This window comes from Bombina bombina, chromosome 7, assembly GCF_027579735.1.
Source record: "Bombina bombina isolate aBomBom1 chromosome 7, aBomBom1.pri, whole genome shotgun sequence".
Lineage (NCBI taxonomy): Eukaryota > Metazoa > Chordata > Amphibia > Anura > Bombinatoridae > Bombina > Bombina bombina.
In genome coordinates this window covers 292,546,768-292,568,324 of record NC_069505.1, presented here as the reverse complement: position 1 = coordinate 292,568,324, position 21,557 = coordinate 292,546,768, and the positions used below count along the sequence as shown (strand labels likewise).

Genomic DNA, 21,557 nt, shown 5'->3' with positions numbered 1-21,557 from the left:
CTTGGAGCAAGAACTAGATCAGCGCTTTGCTAAACTGGAGAATCTACTCCTCAGAATTTATCACCGATCACTCCCACTAGACAGTATAAAGAGAACTCTACCAACGATAAAAAGTATAATCACAGAAGATCCAATACAGACCCCTATTGTACCTTCAAACAAAGATGGCGACTGGAGAGATATCACGGCAGAGAACATACCTAAGTCTGCAGAAAATCCTCAGCCGCAATTGCAGGAGAGGGAATTGCTCAAAATAGCACCAGCCGACGGGCACAATCCGAGCAGCAATGAGGCAGTATTGAAAGGACTCAACCCGCGGTCAGCGCAGAAGGGCCCTGGCGCGGCCGCAAGAATAACATATCATCCTCGGCTGTCTGGCAGGAACATTCTTATCCCTCCCGATGCCGGTAAGTCAACCCTGAACGGCTTGGTCACACAGACAAGATCTGACACTGACATTTGCGAGACAACACTGGCGCTTAAAACCCTCACTGTCAAAGCGCTACTGCCATATCACAAAGTGGGGACATATATAAATACCACACCTAGCCAGAACTGTCATGCACTGGACAAGGTACTTCAACTACCTACTTCTGAGAAATCTCCCTTTGGACTTGAGAATAAGGGGATCAAATATGAGAAATTACCTTCCTCCTTCCACTTCAAGAAAGGGGTTGCACATGGGAAAGATCGCATTATCTTATGGCTATGCAACCTGCATATTTGCAAAGGGACGCTGCTCCGGTTACAATTTGACTCAGGGGGTTAATGAAAAGCAAAGAGGATTGTCTGTGTGTCCTTGTTCATTGGAACTACTGTTTATGATCCCAAGTAACTCTTTGTTGGTTTAAAATGTTATGTTGTGTTTTCATATGTACATAATAAGCTCCCCTAAATGTTTATCTGTTATATGTATGTCTGGCAATAGGTGGTTGCTGATATTTCAACAGCAGTCCAGCAAAAACACACTCCCATAACACACTCCGCTAACAAATACCCAACTCATAGCAGATGCTTATCTCTTCATGGGCACTAACATAATATTTGAGAGCGCAAGATTGATATTGGTGATACTTAGTTATACCTCCCATCTCATAAACAGTGTTCTAATGCATGGTGCTTGAATGTAGCTATCTATATATTTAAAAAGGAATGCCATGCTACATATTAGCCTATACTTAACCTTATGCTGCTCATGGTATATAGGTGTGTTAATTCCAAGCTGTCCTTGCCAACCTTATGGGTGTCGTACCCCACACTTCCTGGGTAGTACATTGAATGACACTGTTATTTTCACAGCATTGTAGCAACTGTCCTGCCAGAACCTATAAGAGCACACAATGGGACAGAGAAAGGAGCACACCTGTACACTTCCTTTTTACCTGCTAATAAGCTCTTTTGCCTTGTATTAACATTGCTTGTGTGAGAAGCAACCTGTTTACATTTATGAGAAGGCGTCTGACGACTCGGACCTGATCTTAATTTGTTTCTGTTTATATTACAATGTTTTTTGTACATAGTTATATCTAGCCTACCTAATCCCAATTTCTTTTGGAAACATATTAATTATAGGTCCAAGAGTGACCTAGACAACTTGTTACATGGGACAAAATAAAAGAGGATTGTTTCAGCAATATACTGTACAAGTACATGTACCAACATCTGTTACATTTTGGTTTCACTACCCTGTAATTGCTATTCATATATGCACATTTCCTCAATAAAAAACTTAAAATAAAAAAAATAAAAAAAATAAAAAAAATTACACCTTCTGTAACCTTCCTAAAAAAAAAAAAAAAAGCTTATTTTATAAAATTACATTTTTGTATTAAAAATTATACAAATTTTGAAATACAGATTATGTTAATTGGTTTTATACTGTAATACGTTTTCTTGGTATATTAGTAAAATGCATTGTGTAGAAGAAACATTTCCAGCTAAGGCTATGTTCTAATTACTCTTTCCTATGTACGTACTACCGCACACAGATACTTGTGCAAGTACTTTCTCTGTATATTTTGTTACATGATCTAGTAATATGAGACTGATACTTTCTGTGTTTGTTTTATTTGGTTGGCTATTTGTATTATCACACTTGTCGCATTTTTCTGGCATTTGCTATCCAATGATTTACCATTATTGCCATTTTATTATTGATAATTGCAGGTTTCTATGTTTTTGGTATTGGTTCACTAACCTATATAATAAAAGGCCAGGTATGTTTGTCAGATGCAGTCATGTGTAGTAAAGACTGCAGAGGACAAACATACCTGGCCTTGATCAGCAGAGTGGTGCGCACTGCGCAAGCTGCCAGGTGGGGGCGTGGCCTCACAGATGTTACAAGGGGGTGTGACCGCATGGGTGTGAGAAGGGGCGTGGTCTTATGGGAGCACACATGAAGGGGTGTGGCCAACTGGAGAGAGGTGGGAGAGACCAAAAGAGAGGAGGGAAATATAGAAAGCGAGCAAAAGAGGGGGGGGAAGAGAGAGAGCAAATGAGGGGGAGAGAGAGAGCACAAAAGAGGAGGAGACAAAACAAGACGGGGAGAGAGAGAGCTCAAAAGAGAGGGAGAGAGAGCGCAAAAGAGAAGGGGGAGAGAGAGCGCAAAAGAGAGGGAGAGAGAGAGAGCTCAAAAGAGAGGGGGGAGAGAGAGAGAGCACAAAAGAGAAGGGGAAAGAGAGTGCAAAAAAGAAGGGGGAGAGAGAGAGCCCAAAAGAGAGGGAGAGAGAGAGCTCAAAAGAGAAGGGGATAGAGAGCTCAAAAGAGAGGGGGAGAGAGAGTGCAAAAGAGAGGGAGAGAGCTCAAAAGAGAGGGAGAGCTCAAAAGAGAGGGGGGAGAGAGAGCGCAAAAGAGAGGGGGGAGAGAAAGATCAAAAGAGAGGGGGGAGAGAGAGAGCTCAAAAGAGAAGGGGAAAGAGAGCGCAAAAGAGAAGGGAAAGAGAGCTCAAAAGAGAGGGAGAGCTCAAAAGAGAGGGGGAGAGAGAGAGTGCAAAAGAGAGGCAGAGAGAGAGAGCTCAAAAGAGAGGGGGAAGAGAGAGAGCTCAAAAGAGGGGGGAGAGAGAGAGCACAAAAGAGAATAGGGAAAGAGAGCGCAAAAGAAAAGGGGGAGAGAGAGCGCAAAAGAGGGAGAGAGAGTGCAAAAGAGGGAGAGAGAGAGAGCGCAAAAGAGGGAGGGAGAGAGCGCAAAAGAGAGGGGGGGAGAGCGCAAAAGAGAGCGGGGAGAGAGCGCAAAAGAGAGGGGGAGAGAGCGCAAAAAAGAGGGGGGAGAGAACGCAAAATAGAGGGGGGGAGAGAGCTCAAAAGAGAGGGGAGAGAGAGAGAGCTCAAAAGAGAGGGGGGAGAGAGAGAGCTCAAAAGAGAAGGGGGAAAGAGAGCGCAAAAGAGAAGGGGGAGAGAGAGAGCTCAAAAGAGAGGGATAGAGAGAGCTCAAAAGAGAAGGGGAGAGAGAGAGCTCAAAAGAGAGGGGGAGAGAGAGAGCGCAAAAGAGAGGGAGAAAGAGAAAGGGGGAAGAGAGAGCTCAAAAGAGAGGGAGAGAGAGCGCAAAAGAGAAGGGGGAGAGAGAGCGCAAAAGAGAGGGAGAGAGAGAGAGCTCAAAAGAGAGGGGGGAGAGAGAGAGAGCACAAAAGAGAAGGGGAAAGAGAGTGCAAAAAAGAAGGGGGAGAGAGAGAGCCCAAAAGAGAGGGAGAGAGAGAGCTCAAAAGAGAAGGGGATAGAGAGCTCAAAAGAGAGGGGGAGAGAGAGTGCAAAAGAGAGGGAGAGAGCTCAAAAGAGAGGGGGGAGAGAGAGCGCAAAAGAGAGGGGGGAGAGAAAGATCAAAAGAGAGGGGGGAGAGAGAGAGCTCAAAAGAGAAGGGGAAAGAGAGCGCAAAAGAGAAGGGAAAGAGAGCTCAAAAGAGAGGGAGAGCTCAAAAGAGAGGGGGAGAGAGAGAGCTCAAAAGAGAGGGGGAGAGAGAGAGTGCAAAAGAGAGGCAGAGAGAGAGAGCTCAAAAGAGAGGGGGAAGAGAGAGAGCTCAAAAGAGGGGGGAGAGAGAGAGCACAAAAGAGAATAGGGAAAGAGAGCGCAAAAGAAAAGGGGGAGAGAGAGCGCAAAAGAGGGAGAGAGAGTGCAAAAGAGGGAGAGAGAGAGAGCGCAAAAGAGGGAGGGAGAGAGCGCAAAAGAGAGGGGGGGAGAGCGCAAAAGAGAGCGGGGAGAGAGCGCAAAAGAGAGCGGGGAGAGAGCGCAAAAGAGAGGGGGAGAGAGCGCAAAAAAGAGGGGGGAGAGAACGCAAAATAGAGGGGGGAGAGAGCTCAAAAGAGAGGGGAGAGAGAGAGAGCTCAAAAGAGAGGGGGGAGAGAGAGAGCTCAAAAGAGAAGGGGGAAAGAGAGCGCAAAAGAGAAGGGGGAGAGAGAGAGCTCAAAAGAGAGGGATAGAGAGAGCTCAAAAGAGAAGGGGAGAGAGAGAGCTCAAAAGAGAGGGGGAGAGAGAGAGCGCAAAAGAGAGGGAGAAAGAGAAAGGGGGAAGAGAGAGCTCAAAAGAGAGGGGGAGAGAGAGAGCGCAAAAGAGAGAGGGAGAGAGAGAACTCAATAGAGGGGGAGAGAGAGAGCTCAAAAGAAAGGGGGGAGAGAGAGAGCGCAAAAGAGGAGGAAAGAGAGCGCAAAAGTGAAGGGGGAGAGAGAGCACAAAAGAGGGAGAGAGAGAGCGCAAAAGAGGGAGGGAGAGTGCGCAAAAGAGGGAGGGAGAGAGCGCAAAAGAGAGGGGGAGAGTGCAAAAGAGAGGGGGAGAGAGTGCAAAAGAGAGGGGGGAAAGAGCGCAAAAGAGAGGGGGAGAGAGCGCAAAAGAGAGGGTGGGGAGAGCGCAAAGGAGAGGGGGAGCGCAAAAGAGAGGGGGGAGAGAGCGCAAAAGAGAGGGGGGAGAGAGCAAAAGAGAGGGGGGAAAGAGAGCAAAAGAGAGAGGGGAGAGAGTGAGAGTGCAAAAGAGGGGGGAGAGAGAGAGTAAAAGAGGGGGAGAGAGAGAAAAATAGGGGAGAGAGAGAGCAAAATAGGGGAGCGAGAGAGCAAAAGAGGGCGAGAGAGAGAGAGAGCAAAAGAGGGTGGAGAGAGCAGAAGAGGGGGGAAGAGAGAGAGAAAACGAGCAAAAGAGGGGGGAGAGAGCAAAAGAGGGGGAAGAGAGAGAGAACAAATGATGGGAGAGATAGAGCAAAAGAGGGGGAGAGAGAGCGCAAAATAGGAGGGAGAGAGCTCAAAAGAGAGGGGGAGAGATAGAGAGCGCAAAAGAGAGGGGAGAGAGAGAGGGAGTAAGGGTTGGAACCGCGGTACTCAAAAAATTGGCCCATGTACACGGGCTTTAGGACTAGTTGATAATACATTGCATTGTCCCATATAGATTTTATTCAGAGTACTATTATAGACATTTATTATTTAGCTGTTTAGGACGGGGCATTTTGATGTTTGGAACATTTGAGTTTTGCTGCTCCGTTTATATCTGATATTTGTAACCTCCAGTTTATGTACAGGAAAGAGAGATGTCCGTGAAGATACTTTGCACTGATTTTTCTACACCAATAAAGAGTAATATAAACTCACCGTTTTCTTGGGATCGGCCTGCGCTCTCTCAAGAGCTTTGCGCAGTCTTTCCTCCTGATGCAGCTTCTGCTGTTTGATTTTCTCTTCTCGCAACCTGATAAAACAGGAACAAAATCTTCAGGTTGTGCAGAGGCGGCTGCAGTGACTGATACTGTAACATTTACTGTCCCTTTGTCAATTCATTTATAAAGATTGGAAACATGAACTATCCCACAGGAGCAGAGCATTTTATCAGTCTGTTAATGTAGAGCGAGATTTGTAGCTATGATTGTGCCCTTGTGTTGTGCTGCTAAATATATAAACCTAATCATAAAAAAACATTTAAATACATTTTAGCTATCACATTTAGGGCTAGATTACAAGTGGGATGTTAATTGTTGCGCAGAAGCAATATTGAGTAGATTGCGCCCCGTTGCGCACGTCGGGAGGAGCACACGTGTTACACGTTGAAAATAAACGCGATTGCTTGAGCACAATTTAAGTTAATGGGCATTGGAACAGCACAACTTCAGAGCTCTGGCTAATTGTTTCGCAAGTCAAAAAAGTGTCAAAAAACACGTCAAAAATACATTTAAAAGTACAGTTACAATCAGAATAGCACTATCTTATAAAAACTATTTAAAAAATTGCATAAAAAAGTTATAAGGGCTCAAAGATATGAGGTCTCGGGTGTAATAAAAAAAAAATTGACTGCAAAGGGCTTAAACATTGAGATACATACATCTCTAAAGATGTATATGTATGTGTATATATGTGTGTGTGTGTGTATTTATGTGTGTACATATGTATTTATATGTGTATATACTGTATGTATTTATATGTGTGTATATATGTATTTATATGTGTGTGTGTGTGTATTTATGTGTGTACATATGTATTTATATGTGTATATACTGTATGTATTTATATGTGTGTATATATGTATTTATATGTGTGTATATGTGTGTGTGTGTGTGTATTTATGTGTGTACATATGTATTTATATGTGTATATACTGTATGTATTTATATGTGTGTATATATGCATTTATATGTGTGTGTGTGTGTATTTATGTGTGTACATATGTATTTATATGTGTATATACTGTATGTATTTATATGTGTGTATATATGTATTTATATGTGTGTATATGTGTGTGTGTGTGTGTATTTATGTGTGTACATATGTATTTATATGTGTATATACTGTATGTATTTATATGTGTGTGTATTTATGTGTGTACATATGTATTTATATGTGTATATACTGTATGTATTTATATGTGTGTATATATGTATTTATATGTGTGTATATGTGTGTGTGTGTGTGTATTTATGTGTGTACATATGTATTTATATGTGTATATACTGTATGTATTTATATGTGTGTATATATGTATTTATATGTGTGTATATGTGTGTGTGTGTATTTATGTGTGTACATATGTATTTATATGTGTATATACTGTATGTATTTATATGTGTGTATATATGTATTTATATATGTGTGTGTATTTATGTGTGTACATATGTATTTATATGTTTGTTTATGTATTTACAGACATATATACACATATAAACACACACACACACATATATATATGTCTATATATGCATACATAAGTATTTAACTACATTGGAGCCCTTTGTAGTCAAGTAGATGAAAACATAAAGGCCTAGATAACGAAAGGAGAGCAAAATTGTATCTTTGCACATAAACCACATTAAAGTTTGTATTTAGTCATAATATCAGATATGTTTAAAACAGATTGCTCCTTTCTCTGCTTTAGCTTCAGGTAACTGTTGTTGCTGGGTGCCCAGATGAGGAATTGGTGCCATAAGACGCATACAAATACTTTTTATGAGTGTGCTATCGTGTTGGTTGTCTTTTCTTCATTTCTTACTATCGTGTCGGCTAGAGGCAGATATGTATTGAAATAGCAATATGCTGTTTTTTGTAGCAATTTGCCTACATTATCCTAGATTACGAGTGGAGCGCAAAATTACGATTTCGCAAGTGCAATTTTTGCGCTCCACTCAGTAATACCAGTGCACGCAAATGTGCACTGGTATTACAAGTAAAGTGCAATGTGAATGTAACATTACGTTCACATTGCATGGGAGTTTTGTGCTCACTAGAGCGCACTCCCATAGGCTCCAATTGGAGCCTCGTTCTGATGCTGATAGACACAGCAAAGAACCAAGCGCAGCGCACAGGTTAAGTGGCACATCGTTGGGCAGCAAATTACAAATATCTATGTATATGAATATATACATATATATTTATGTGTTTATATGTGTATATGTGTAAATACACATATTAACACATAAATATATATACAGTGTATATGTATATACGCATATATATTTACAGGGAACACATAGTTCCCATAGACCGCAATGTAAAGGCACTTTTCAGTGCAGTTTTTTGTTTTTCTAAGATTCCACACCCGCCAACTTTAACAACTTATAACTGCTTCATGCAGTTATTTAAAAAAAATAAAGATGCTCATAATTTATTTATTTTTAAAACGAACAGTACACTTTATTTTGTGGAAATTGGGGGACATTTATTTCATTAACCAGAGAGGTCTGACCTCTTGTTAATGAATTATAGCGCAAAGTGCTACTTTGAGCTCCCGGTAGCATTAACCAGCCACTTGTAATGGTTGGTGTTTTAACGTACACCTGTAAACCGGTAAATTTAGCCCATTATTTCTGTTACAAATGCAAGTGCTTATGGTTTCCTACAACAATACACACACATGGAAAAGGCTGGCATATGTGACAAAAACAGAATTTATGTTTACCTGATAAATTTCTTTCTCCTACGGTGTGTCCGGTCCACGGCTTCATCCTTACTTGTGGGATATTCTCTTCCCCTACAGGAAAAGGCAAAGAGAGCACACAGCAAAAGCTGTCCATATAGCCCCCCTCTGGCTCCGCCCCCCAGTCATTCGACCGACGGTTAGGAGAAAAAGGAGAAACTATAGGGTGCCGTGGTGACTGTAGTGTACAGAAATAAAAATTTTAAACCTGACTAAAAGCTAGGGCGGGCCGTGGACCGGACACACCGTAGGAGAAAGAAATTTATCAGGTAAACATAAATTCTGTTTTCTCCTACATTGGTGTGTCCGGTCCACGGCTTCATCCTTACTTGTGGGAACCAATACCAAAGCTTTAGGACACGGATGAAGGGAGGGAACAAGTCAGGTAACCTAAACGGAAGGCACCACAGCTTGCAAAACCTTTCTCCCAAAAACAGCCTCCGAAGAAGCATAAGTATCGAATTTGTAAAATTTGGCAAAAGTATGCAGAGAAGACCAAGTCGCTGCCTTACAGATCTGATCAACTGAAGCCTCGTTCTTGAAGGCCCATGTGGAAGCCACAGCTCTAGTAGAGTGAGCTGTAATTCGTTCAGGAGGCTGCCGTCCGGCAGTCTTATAAGCCAATCGGATGATGCTTTTCAGCCAAAAGGAAAGAGAGGTAGCAGTAGCTTTCTGCCCTCTCCTCTTACCAGAATAAACAACAAACAAGGATGATGTCTGTCTGAAATCCTTTGTTGCTTCTAAATAGAATTTTAAAGCACGGACCACATCTAGGTTGTGTAACAAACGTTCCTTCTTCGAAACTGGATTCGGACACAGAGAAGGAACAACTATTTCCTGGTTAATATTCCTTGAAAATCTAAGAATATATAAGAAGCGCTCACAAGGGCTAAAGACAAAAATCTATTTATTACTTACAAATGGAATAAAAATTATTATAAATAAAAACTTTTGAGTGCGCACTCTTAAAATACAAATGTAACTAATCTTCACAACAATTCAATGATTTTAATTCTAAAAACATATATAATCAGCTAACTAAAAAAAGTCTCTTTGATTGGTTATTTGAAATAGGTACTATTAGCAGCAGATAGATTATCCCAAGTCTCTTAGTTTATTTTGTGCAAAAGTGTTTTTTAGCAGACGTTTGTAGATGGACGTTTGTTTCAAATGTAACCGTTAAAACAGTAATTGCATCAAAAAGACTTATTTTCAGCCAAAGTCCTGTGTATTTTTAACAAAACACTTTTTACCTTAGTGTTGCGGTTCCTATTGAAATAAAAAGTAACCTTTTTGTCGTCCCACAATGGATTTTTTGTTGTAGCAACAGAAACGGCTTACCGTGATTCTGCTACCGCTGGTCTTGGCTTGTTTGAACAGATCTACCCGCCTTCCGATGACAATGGGCAGTCCGCCTCTATTGCCTCCAGGCGTGATTCTGCTACCGCTGGTCTTTGCTTGTCTTTGCTTGTTTTTTAACAGATCTCCCCGCCTTCCGATGACAATGGGCAGTCCGCCTCTATTGCCTCCAGGCGTGATTCTGCTTCCGCTGGTCTTGGCTTGTAGTTTGTAGGAAACAGATCTCCCTGCCTTCCGATGACAATGGGCAGTCGGCCTCTATTGCCTCCAGGCTAAAAAGGGAGCTGTTTATACTTGCTTCTGGGTCCGGGTATATGTTAATCTCACCCGGTTGTGTGTTTTGCGGTCTCCTTGATAAATAGTATCCTTTGAATCATCAAAATTCTTTCTGCCTCTTGAATATAGTCTTTAGTATTTAAAACTACAATCCCTCCCCCCTTGTCCGCTGATTTAATGGTTACATTTTTATTGTTACTAAGTTCTTTTAGAATAATATTTTCTTTTTTGGTTAAATTTTGTCCCATATTATTTTTAAAACGTAAGTTTATTTTTTCTAAATCTTTTTTTACTAGACTTTCAAACAGTTCTAAGTGAGCTCCTTTTTCTTGTGATGGGAAAAATTTAGATTTCATTTTTAAATCTGTATGTTGATAAATATCTAAGTTTTTATTGTCAGTATAAGTCCTCTTTGGCTTCTCTTGTATTGGATTTTTAATAAAATAACGTTTTAAGGTCATCTTTCTTATAAATTGATTTAAATTTACTAGAGTTTCAAATTTATTCATGTGATTTGTGGGTGCATAACTGAGACCCTTATTTAGTACTCTTTCTTGTTCTTCACTTAGTTTAATATCACTAAGATTAAATACTCCTACATTTTTTGTTTTTGTTTTCTTTGAATCTTTTGTTTCCCCCTGTCCTCTATTTCCTCTAAATTTCTTTTTTTGTTGTTCCTTGTTTGTATCCCTTCTTTTGCTGTTATTAGAGGTTCCTCTAAAAAAACCTCTGGGGTTTGTTGGTCTTCTAGTATTTGGAACCTATTTTCTTGGTGTGGTATATTTTTATGTTCAATACGTTTTTCATTTTGTTGTCCCTCTTTTTGATTAATTTTATCTGCTGTTTTTGAATTTGCTCTTTCTTTTGATCTATTCTGTCTTCTGAAATGACAATCTCTACTTTGATCTCTCTCTTTTCTTCTCCAATTGCCCCATCTGTTAATTTCATAATTTTTATAATTATCATGGTAATTTCTATCAAATCTCCAATCTCTATTTGAATAGTTTCTATGATTATAATTTGTATCAAAATTCTTATAGCTTCTTCTATTATAAAAATTATTTCCATAATGTCTATATGTATTATTTTGGTTATATTCTTCATAAGCATTTCTTCTTGGGTTATTTACATATTCATCCCTTTCTATTTTTCTACCTCTATTATAATGGATTTGTTTCCATTTTTCTTCCTTATTTTCCTTATTCTCTATTGTTTCTTTCTCTAGGTTTTTCATATTGTCTTTGTCTTTAACTACATCTTTTTTATTTTTAAAAATATGTGTATCGTCTCTTTCTAATATATTTTCATCAATTAGTTCTTCTAAATTTGTTTCTTTATTTGAATCTATATTATAATCATTTTCATCTCTTTCATATTTATTTCTCTTTCTATTCATTAATTGCTCCTTAACTTCTTTTAAAGTTGTTTTTAAATTCTCTTCTTTTTCTTTATATTTATTGTGATTCTTAAAATTTTCTAGAATTTCCTTGTAAGTTTCAATTTCTATGGCCAAGTGATCTAGTGATTCTCCTCTAGCTTTTAGATGACCTTAAAACGTTATTTTATTAAAAATCCAATACAAGAGAAGCCAAAGAGGACTTATACTGACAATAAAAACTTAGATATTTATCAACATACAGATTTAAAAATGAAATCTAAATTTTTCCCATCACAAGAAAAAGGAGCTCACTTAGAACTGTTTGAAAGTCTAGTAAAAAAAGATTTAGAAAAAATAAATTTACGTTTTAAAAATAATATGGGACAAAATTTAACCAAAAAAGAAAATATTATTCTAAAAGAACTTAGTAACAATAAAAATTTAACCATTAAATCAGCGGACAAGGGGGGAGGGATTGTAGTTTTAAATACTAAAGACTATATTCAAGAGGCAGAAAGAATTTTGATGATTCAAAGGATACTATTTATCAAGGAGACCGCAAAACACACAACCGGGTGAGATTAACATATACCCGGACCCAGAAGCAAGTATAAACAGCTCCCTTTTTAGCCTGGAGGCAATAGAGGCCGACTGCCCATTGTCATCGGAAGGCAGGGAGATCTGTTTCCTACAAACTACAAGCCAAGACCAGCGGAAGCAGAATCACACCTGGAGGCAATAGAGGCGGACTGCCCATTGTCATCGGAAGGCGGGGAGATCTGTTCAAAAACAAGCAAAGACAAGCAAAGACCAGCGGTAGCAGAATCACGCCTGGAGGCAATAGAGGCGGACTGCCCATTGTCATCGGAAGGCGGGAAGATCTGTTCAAACAAGCCAAGACCAGCGGTAGCAGAATCACGGTAAGCCGTTTCTGTTGCTACAACAAAAAATCCATTGTGGGACGACAAAAAGGTTACTTTTTATTTCAATAGGAACCGCAACACTAAGGTAAAAAGTGTTTTGTTAAAAATACACAGGACTTTGGCTGAAAATAAGTCTTTTTGATGCAATTACTGTTTTAATGGTTACATTTGAAACAAACGTCCATCTACAAACGTCTGCTAAAAAACACTTTTGCACAAAATAAACTAAGAGACTTGGGATAATCTATCTGCTGCTAATAGTACCTATTTCAAATAACCAATCAAAGAGACTTTTTTTAGTTAGCTGATTATATATGTTTTTAGAATTAAAATCATTGAATTGTTGTGAAGATTAGTTACATTTGTATTTTAAGAGTGCGCACTCAAAAGTTTTTATTTATAATAATTTTTATTCCATTTGTAAGTAATAAATTGATTTTTGTCTTTAGCCCTTGTGAGCGCTTCTTATATATTCTTAGATTTTCAATATATATTTATTAAACTGCTTACAGGTCAGTTTTTATAAGAAGTTTGACAATTTAACCTATTTTAACGTTTTTTCACTTATTATATACTGGTTAATATTCCTGTTGGAAACCACTTTTGGAAGAAAACCAGGCTTGGTACGTAAAACTACCTTATCTGTATGGAATACCAGATAGGGTGAAGTACACTGCAAAGCAGACAATTCAGAAACTCTTCTAGCAGAAGAAATAGCAACCAAAAACAGAACCTTCCAAGATATTAACTTAATATCTATGGAATGTAAGGGTTCAAACGGAACCCCTTGAAGAACTGAAAGAACTAAGTTTAGACTCCATGGAGGAGTCATAGGTCTGCAGACAGGCTTGATTCTGACTAACGCCTGTACAAACGCCTGTACATCTGGCACGGCTGCCAGACGTTTGTGCAACAAAACAGACAGAGCAGATATCTGTCCTTTTAGAGAACTAGCTGACAAACCTTTATCCAAACCCTCTTGGAGAAAAGAAAGTATCCTAGGAATTTTAATTTTACTCCAAGAGAATCCCTTGGATTCGCACCAACGGATATATTTTTGCCATATCTTATGGTAAATTTTCCTAGTCACAGGTTTTCTGGCTTGAACCAGAGTATCTATAACTGAATCTGAAAACCCATGCTTAGATAGAATCAAGCGTTCAATTTCCAAGCAGTCAGTTGCAGAGAGACTAGATTTGGATGTTCGAATGGACCTTGTACTAGAAGATCCTGTCTCAAAGGTAGCTTCCATGGTGGAGCCGATGACATATTCACCAGGTCTGCATACCAAGTCCTGCGTGGCCATGCAGGAGCTATTAGAATCACAGAGGCCTTCTCCTGTTTGATCCTGGCTACAAGCCTGGGAAGGAGAGGGAACGGTGGAAACACATAAGCTAGATTGAACGACCAAGGCGCCACCAATGCATCCACTAGCGTCGCCTTGGGATCCCTGGATCTGGACCCGTAGCGAGGAACCTTGGAGTTCTGATGAGACGCCATCAGATCCATATCTGGAATGCCCCATAGTTGAGTTAACTGGGCAAAGACCTCCGGGTGGAGTTCCCACTCCCCCGGATGGAAAGTCTGACGACTCAAATAATCCGCCTCCCAGTTGTCTACTCCTGGGATGTGAATTGCAGATAGATGACAGGAGTGATCCTCCGCCCATTTGATAATCTTGGATACCTCTCTCATCGCCAAGGAACTCTTTGTTCCCCCCTGATGATTGATGTACGCTACAGTCGTCATGTTGTCCGACTGAAATCTTATGAATCTGGCCTTCGCTAGTTGAGGCCAAGCCAGGAGCGCATTGAATATCGCTCTCAGTTCCAAAATGTTTATCGGGAGAAGAGACTCTTCCCGAGACCATAGACCCTGAGCTTTCAGGGAGTCCCAGACCACGCCCCAGCCTAAGAGACTGGCGTCGGTCGAGACAATGACCCACTCTGGTCTGCGGAAACTCATTCCCTGAGACAGGTGATCCTGAGTCAACCACCAGCGGAGTGAGTCTCTGGTTACCTGGTCTACTTGAATCTGGGGAGACAAGTCTGCATAATCCCCATTCCACTGTTTGAGCATGCACAGTTGCAATGGTCTTAGATGAATTTGAGCAAAAGGAACCACGTCCATTGCTGCAACCATTAATCCTATTACCTCCATGCACTGAGCTATGGAAGGCTGAGGAATAGATTGAAGAACTTGACAAGCATTTAGAAGCTTTAACTTTCTGACCTCTGTCAGAAAAATCTTCATTTCTACAGAATCTATTATTGTTCCCAGAAAAGGAACCCTTGTGGACGGGGACAGGGAACTCTTTTCTATGTTCACCTTCCACCCGTGAGACCTGAGAAAGGCTAAAACAATGTCTGTATGAGCCCTTGCTTTGGAAAGGGACGACGCTTGGATTAGAATGTCGTCTAGGTAAGGTGCTACAGCAATGCCCCTCGGCCTTAGAACCGCTAGAAGGGACCCTAGCACCTTTGTGAAAATTCTGGGAGCAGTGGCTAAACCGAATGGAAGAGCCACGAACTGGTAATGTTTGTCCAGAAAGGCGAACCTCAGGAACTGATGATGATCTTTGTGGATAGGAATATGCAGGTACGCATCCTTTAAGTCCACGGTAGTTATATATTGACCCTCCTGGATTGTTGGTAAAATCGTCCGAATGGTTTCCATTTTGAATGATGGAACTCTGAGGAATTTGTTTAGAATTTTTAAATCCAGAATTGGCCTGAAAGTTCCCTCTTTTTTGGGAACTACAAACAGGTTTGAGTAAAAACACAGACCTTGTTCCGCTGTTGGAACTGGGTGTATCACTCCCATCTTTAATAGGTCTCCTACGCAATGTAAGAATGCCTGTCTCTTTATCTGGTCTGAAGATAAGCAAGACATGTGGAACCTTCCCCTTGGAGGAAGTTCCTTGAACTCTAGAAGATACCCCTGAGAGACTATTTCTAGTGCCCAGGGATCCGGAACATCTCTTGCCCAAGCCTGAGCAAAGAGAGAAAGCCTGCCCCCTACTAGATCCGGTCCCGGATCGGGGGCTACCCCTTCATGCTGTCTTGGTAGCAGCAGCAGGCTTCTTGGCCGGTTTACCCTTGTTCCAGCCTTGCAATGGTTTCCATGCTGGTTTAGGCTGGGAAGCGTTACCCTCTTGTCTAGAGGCTGCAGAGTTAGGAGCCGGTCCGTTCCTGAAATTGCGAAAGGAACGAAAATTAGATTTGTTCTTAGCCTTGAAAGGCCTATCCTGTGGGAGGGCATGGCCCTTTCCCCCAGTGATGTCTGAAATAATCTCCTTCAATTCTGGCCCGAAAAGGGTCTTACCTTTGAAAGGAATACTAAGCAATTTTGTTTTGGACGACACATCCGCCGACCAAGATTTTAGCCAAAGCGCCCTACGCGCCACTATTGCAAAACCTGAATTTTTCGCCGCTAATTTTGCCAATTGAAAAGCGGCATCCAAAATAAAGGAATTAGCCAACTTTAGTGCGTGAATTCTGTCCATGACTTCATCATATGGAGTCTCCTTTTGGAGCGAATTTTCTAGTTCCTCGAACCAAAAAGACACCGCCATGGTGACAGGAATAATGCACGAAAGTGGTTGAAGAAGGAAACCTTGCTGAACAAATATCTTTTTAAGCAATCCTTCCAATTTTTTATCCATAGGATCTTTGAAAGCGCAACTGTCCTCAATAGGAATAGTTGTGCGCTTGGCTAACGTTGAAACTGCCCCCTCTAAATTAGGGACCGTTTGCCATGCGTCCCTTCTGGGGTCGACAAAGGGGAACATTTTCTTAAATATAGGAGGTGGAACAAAAGGGACACCTGGCTTCTCCCACTCCTTATCATATCGGAAAAGCATCAGCGTGCACTGGGACCTCTAAGAATTTGTCCATTTTGCACAACTTCTCTGGAATCACCAAAGAATCACAATCATCAAGAGTAGCTAGCACCTCCTTAAGCAGGGCGCGGAGATGTTCTAGCTTAAATTTAAATGCCACGATATCAGGTTCTGCCTGCTGAGAAATTTTTCCTGAATCAGAAATTTCTCCCTCAGACAGACCCTCCCTCACTGCCAACTCAGATTGATGTGAGGGTATAACAGATAAATTATCGTCAGCGCCAACTTGCTCATCCTCTGTATTTAAAACTGAACAATCACGCTGTAGAATTATCCATTACTGCTGTTAATTGCTGCATAGTAACAAGCATTGGCGCGCTAGATGTACTAGGTATCGCCTGCGCGGGCAAAACTGGTGTTGACACAGAAGGAGAGGATGATGAGCTATCCCCACTACCTTCATTTGAAGAATCATCTTGGGCAACCTTATTAAATGTGACAGTACTGTCCTTACTTTGTTTGGACGCCATGGCACAATTTGCACATACATTTAAAGGGGGAACCACCTTGGCTTCCATACACACAGAACATATGCTATCTGAAGGTACAGACATGTTAGACAGATTTAGGCAGGCTATTAATGCAATAAAAAACGATTTTAAACAAAACCGTTACTGTCTCTTTAAATAATAAAAAGAGCACACTTTATTTCTGAATGTTCGAAAAACTATCAAGGAAATATCCGATCTTTATAAAATTTACACCCCAGTGTCTTAATGCTTTGAAAGTATTGCACACCAAATTTCAAGTCCCAAAAGTGTTTCAAAGTTCACAAAACACTCCAAATGTCATATAAATATGATATAAACAAATCGATTTAGCCCACAATAGTGTCAACCAGCATAGAGCCCAATTTATAAGCCTTAATTCTGTTACTGAGTCTAAGAAAATGGCTTACCGATCCCATAAGGGAAAACTGACAGTCTTCTAGCATTACTATGTCTTGTTAGAAAAGAGACTGGTCATACCTGGAGCAGATAAGTCTGCAAACTGTTCCCCCCAACTGAAGTTCTCTGGTTTCAACAGTCCTGCGTGGGAACAGCAATGGATTTTAGTTACTGGTGCTAAAATCATACTCCTCTTTTAACAGAACTCTCATCACTTTCTGTTGTAGAGTAAATAGTACAAACCGGCACTATTTTAAAATAACAAACTCTTGATAGAAGAAATAAAACTACAACTAACACCACATACTCTTTACCATCCCCGTGGAGATGCTACTTGTTCAGAGCGGCAAAGAGAATGACTGGGGGGCGGAGCCAGAGGGGGGGGGCTATATGGACAGCTTTTGCTGTGTGCTTTCTTTGCCTTTTCCTGTAGGGGAAGAGAATATCCCACAAGGAAGGATGAAGCCGTGGACCGGATACACCAATGTAGGAGAAATAGACCTGTTGATTTTGAGGCTGTGCATGAGTTTGGTTTGAATAGTGAACATATTTCAGTTGGATTTGACAATATGTTTGACATTTCACCTTACCCACAGTATTCTAACAAACCCGGCTCATTCTCAAGTTAAACTTACTTTAATCTTCGCTCTTTCTCTTTGGCTTTCTCAGCCACTTCGATCCTCTGCTGAGGGATCATTTCAATTTTGTCCAGCAATTTCTCCAGTTGGTGTTCAATCACAGCCAGCATTTGTAGGGCATCAAGGTTTGCCTGGTTCTCACCAACACAGGCTCTGTAAACTTCTTCTACCTTGCAGGTAATAGACAGCAGCGTCTTTTCCTAGACAAATAATATAAAGAAAGGTTTGGTAATTGGCGGAGTAGGCACAAGTTTTTCATTCTTTATTTACCAACTAGTGCAAGCGGTAGATTTTTGGAACATTCTCTGTTTGTCCCTTAGGCAGTTTCAGAGACAACGAGGAGCAAGTCTAATTAGTGATGCACCGGCGTTGCAGGGAGAGCTAGACATAAACTCCCTGTAGATAGACTTAGTAATACAAAGTAAAGACTAAGCTGTCATTTCCGTGGGCATCTGTTCTCCCTGATGGTTTAGTAATCTGCTACAACCTTACCTGGTCATCAGACTTGTGCTGCCCAAAAGCAAAGACTCGAGACTTAAATTCCAGGTCAGCAGCTTTCTCCTCCTCATGGGCAATCATTGCCTTCAGCTGCTCAATGTTGTCTTTCAGATCTTTTGTCTCTTTCTCCCTAGCCATTAGGAAAGTTGTAGATTAGAAATTAGTATTAACCAAGTCTGAGCTGTGTGATCTCTTTTTTCTGACATCACTATTTGCCCCAATACATGTTCCTGGGGTTATTATCTGTAACCATATGGGATTATCTCAACGTGAAATGATGAGACTCATTAGATATTCATTGGATTCTATTTTAGTACTTGTGTGGTCATGTAAGCCTCCAGAATAATGAATTTACCCAGCAGACTAATCAAACAGCTCATTAACTATACCAATTCGGTGTAAAACCAAGCTGTTAACCCATTCAGTTATGACTTACATTTTTTCTTCGGTGCTTGCAATGGTTTGTCTGATCTCCTCAAGGGCTTCCTCTGTCTCCTGTGAGTTTTGTATCAAGGAGAGGTTCTGTTCCTCTAGTTCTGCGAATATGCCCAGCAGCTGCTGCGGGTCTGTGAAGTACAACTCAGGTTCCTGGTGAGACGATGGAGGGTGTGTCAGTGGATACACTTTATAATGAACCATACAACGGGTGAACTCTGCTCTCCTTGTGGTTGTATTTAACAAGGTTTAAGACAGTATGAAAAGAATTTGTGTTAAGTAAAAAAACATCTTAATAATGGTTCTTTTCAAAAACTTTTAATAATTTGGTGTTGAAAGAACTTACATCTGCTACTGAAAGGGGTGATCTTTGATATGAGCCATAACTTGTCACATCTAGTGTCACACAGTAAAACACAGGAGGGTATGTCTTTATACGGGTATGGGCAATAACTTGTCAATCTATTGTCACAAAGTAAAACACAGGAGGGTATAAGCCATGACTTATTGAAAAATGTTAATTCAATTTCTTAGTGTGCTTGACAAAGGCTCAGGAACACGCGTTGATCTGATCCACAGCATCCTATGAGAAGTAAAGCCACAATACTGGTTGTATGATCCTAAGCCCTGTTTTGTGTGAAATAACAGGTGAATAATTTTTGAAAGTCTGTACAGCCTAACTCCCATAACCGCAACACCAGCGTCAGAGTGGGACACTGAATTTCCGGTCCGTCTGACTTGCTGCTGGGGCGATAGGAGTCGACGTTTTGAATAAGTGCGCGCACCACCATACGAGAAGCTGATTGGTGAAACGACACACCGGACCTCCAAGGTAAATAAACCGGGGACTCAACAACCGCTGACGAGCGGCATCTTCAGCATTGCTCTGTGAACCTTCAGAAGACCAGGGGCAGTACAGGCACAAGTGAAATCATTTCAGCTGCCTGCATGAGAAACAAGGTACTATCTCCCCAAACTTTAAAGTGGTGGAAACTTTGAACTGAATTTTAATTGTTGCCGCATTGAAATAACTGTGTCTTAAGGTGATTATACACTTGATACGCTAACAAAAGAAGTGTTATATTGGAACATTAAAGGAGAAACTGATTCAGCAAACCTATTCAGTTAATTAACCCGTATATGTTGTTGTATCAACTGATTATCAACTTGGTTTTACATAGCAGATACTGTTGCTGCAACTTTGTATCAAGATTTTTATACTTAGTATTAACCAGTGTATTATATATATAATTAATTACTATTGGGACCAATTTTATATTTGATGAGATTAGTTGTTTATGAGAATAGTTGTTCGCGATAGGACACCGGTGTCTTTTAGCTAATTTAATTTCCATTTAGTTAATTTTATGTGATTCATTTTAACTAGAAATAAAATTGTGATAATTCATTTATTTATTGTAAGAAATGTATTTCTTGTTGGACATCTCCATATGGATTGAATGTTAAATGTTTGGAAGACTAAGAAATTTAATTAACATTTTTCAATAAGCTATAAGCTTATAGCCTCTTTGGGGCGCTCCCCACACTCTTTTTTCTTTTCCTGGTGGTATCTGTGTGTTACACCTTTTGGAGGGAGGTGAAACTAGTGGGTGAGCCTAATCCGTTTTTACTAGGCTCCTGGATAAGTCTTGGTACTTCAATCTACAGGGAGTGCAGAATTATTAGGCAAGTTGTATTTTTGAGGATTAATTGTATTATTGAACAACAACCATGTTCTCAATGAACCCAAAAAACTCATTAATATCAAAGCTGAATAGTTTTGGAAGTAGTTTTTAGTTTGTTTTTAGTTATAGCTATTTTAGGGGGATATCTGTGTGTGCAGGTGACTATTACTGTGCATAATTATTAGGCAACTTAACAAAAAACAAATATATACCCATTTCAATTATTTATTTTTACCAGTGAAACCAATATAACATCTCAACATTCACAAATATACATTTCTGACATTCAAAAACAAAAACAAATCAGTGACCAATATAGCCACCTTTCTTTGCAAGGACACTCAAAAGCCTGCCATCCATGGATTCTGTCAGTGTTTTGATCTGTTCACCATCAACATTGCGTGCAGCAGCAACCACAGCCTCCCAGACACTGAGAGGTGTACTGTTTTCCCTCCTTGTAAATCTCACATTTGATGATGGACCACAGGTTCTCAATGGGGTTCAGATCAGGTGAACAAGGAGGCCATGTCATTAGATTTTCTTCTTTTATACCCTTTCTTGCCAGCCACGCTGTGGAGTACTTGGACGCGTGTGATGGAGCATTGTCCTGCATGAAAATCATGTTTTTCTTGAAGGATGCAGACTTCTTCCTGTACCACTGCTTGAAGAAGGTGTCTTCCAGAAACTGGCAGTAGGACTGGGAGTTGAGCTTGACTCCATCCTCAACCCGAAAAGGCCCCACAAGCTCATCTTTGATGATACCAGCCCTAACCAGTACTCCACCTCCACCTTGCTGGCGTCTGAGTCGGACTGGAGCTCTCTGCCCTTTACCAATCCAGCCACGGGCCCATCCATCTGGCCCATCAAGACTCACTCTCATTTCATCAGTCCATAAAACCTTAGAAAAATCAGTCTTGAGATATTTCTTGGCCCAGTCTTGACGTTTCAGCTTGTGTGTCTTATTCAGTGGTGGTCGTCTTTCAGCCTTTCTTACCTTGGCCATGTCTCTGAGTATTGCACACCTTGTGCTTTTGGGCACTCCAGTGATGTTGCAGCTCTGAAATATGGCCAAACTGGTGGCAAGTGGCATCTTGGCAGCTGCACGCTTGACTTTTCTCAGTTCATGGGCAGTTATTTTGCGCTTTGGTTTTTCCACACGCTTCTTGCGACCCTGTTGACTATTTTGAATGAAACGCTTGATTGTTCGATGA

General features: G+C 40.6%; 1 protein-coding gene across 2 annotated transcripts in view; it reads right to left on the bottom strand.

Moving 5' to 3' along the window:
• The window catches only part of CFAP100 (cilia and flagella associated protein 100), a 136,164-nt gene that overhangs the window by 11,354 nt on the left and 103,253 nt on the right, over positions 1-21,557 (bottom strand). For both annotated transcript variants that reach the window (XM_053688975.1, XM_053688976.1), the window contains 4 exons: positions 18,663-18,814; positions 18,221-18,356; positions 17,726-17,928; positions 5,561-5,654 (listed from right to left, as the gene is read on the bottom strand). In XM_053688975.1, the coding sequence (XP_053544950.1) occupies positions 5,561-5,654; positions 17,726-17,928; positions 18,221-18,356; positions 18,663-18,814 (585 nt within the window). The remainder of the gene's footprint in view (positions 1-5,560; positions 5,655-17,725; positions 17,929-18,220; positions 18,357-18,662; positions 18,815-21,557) is intronic.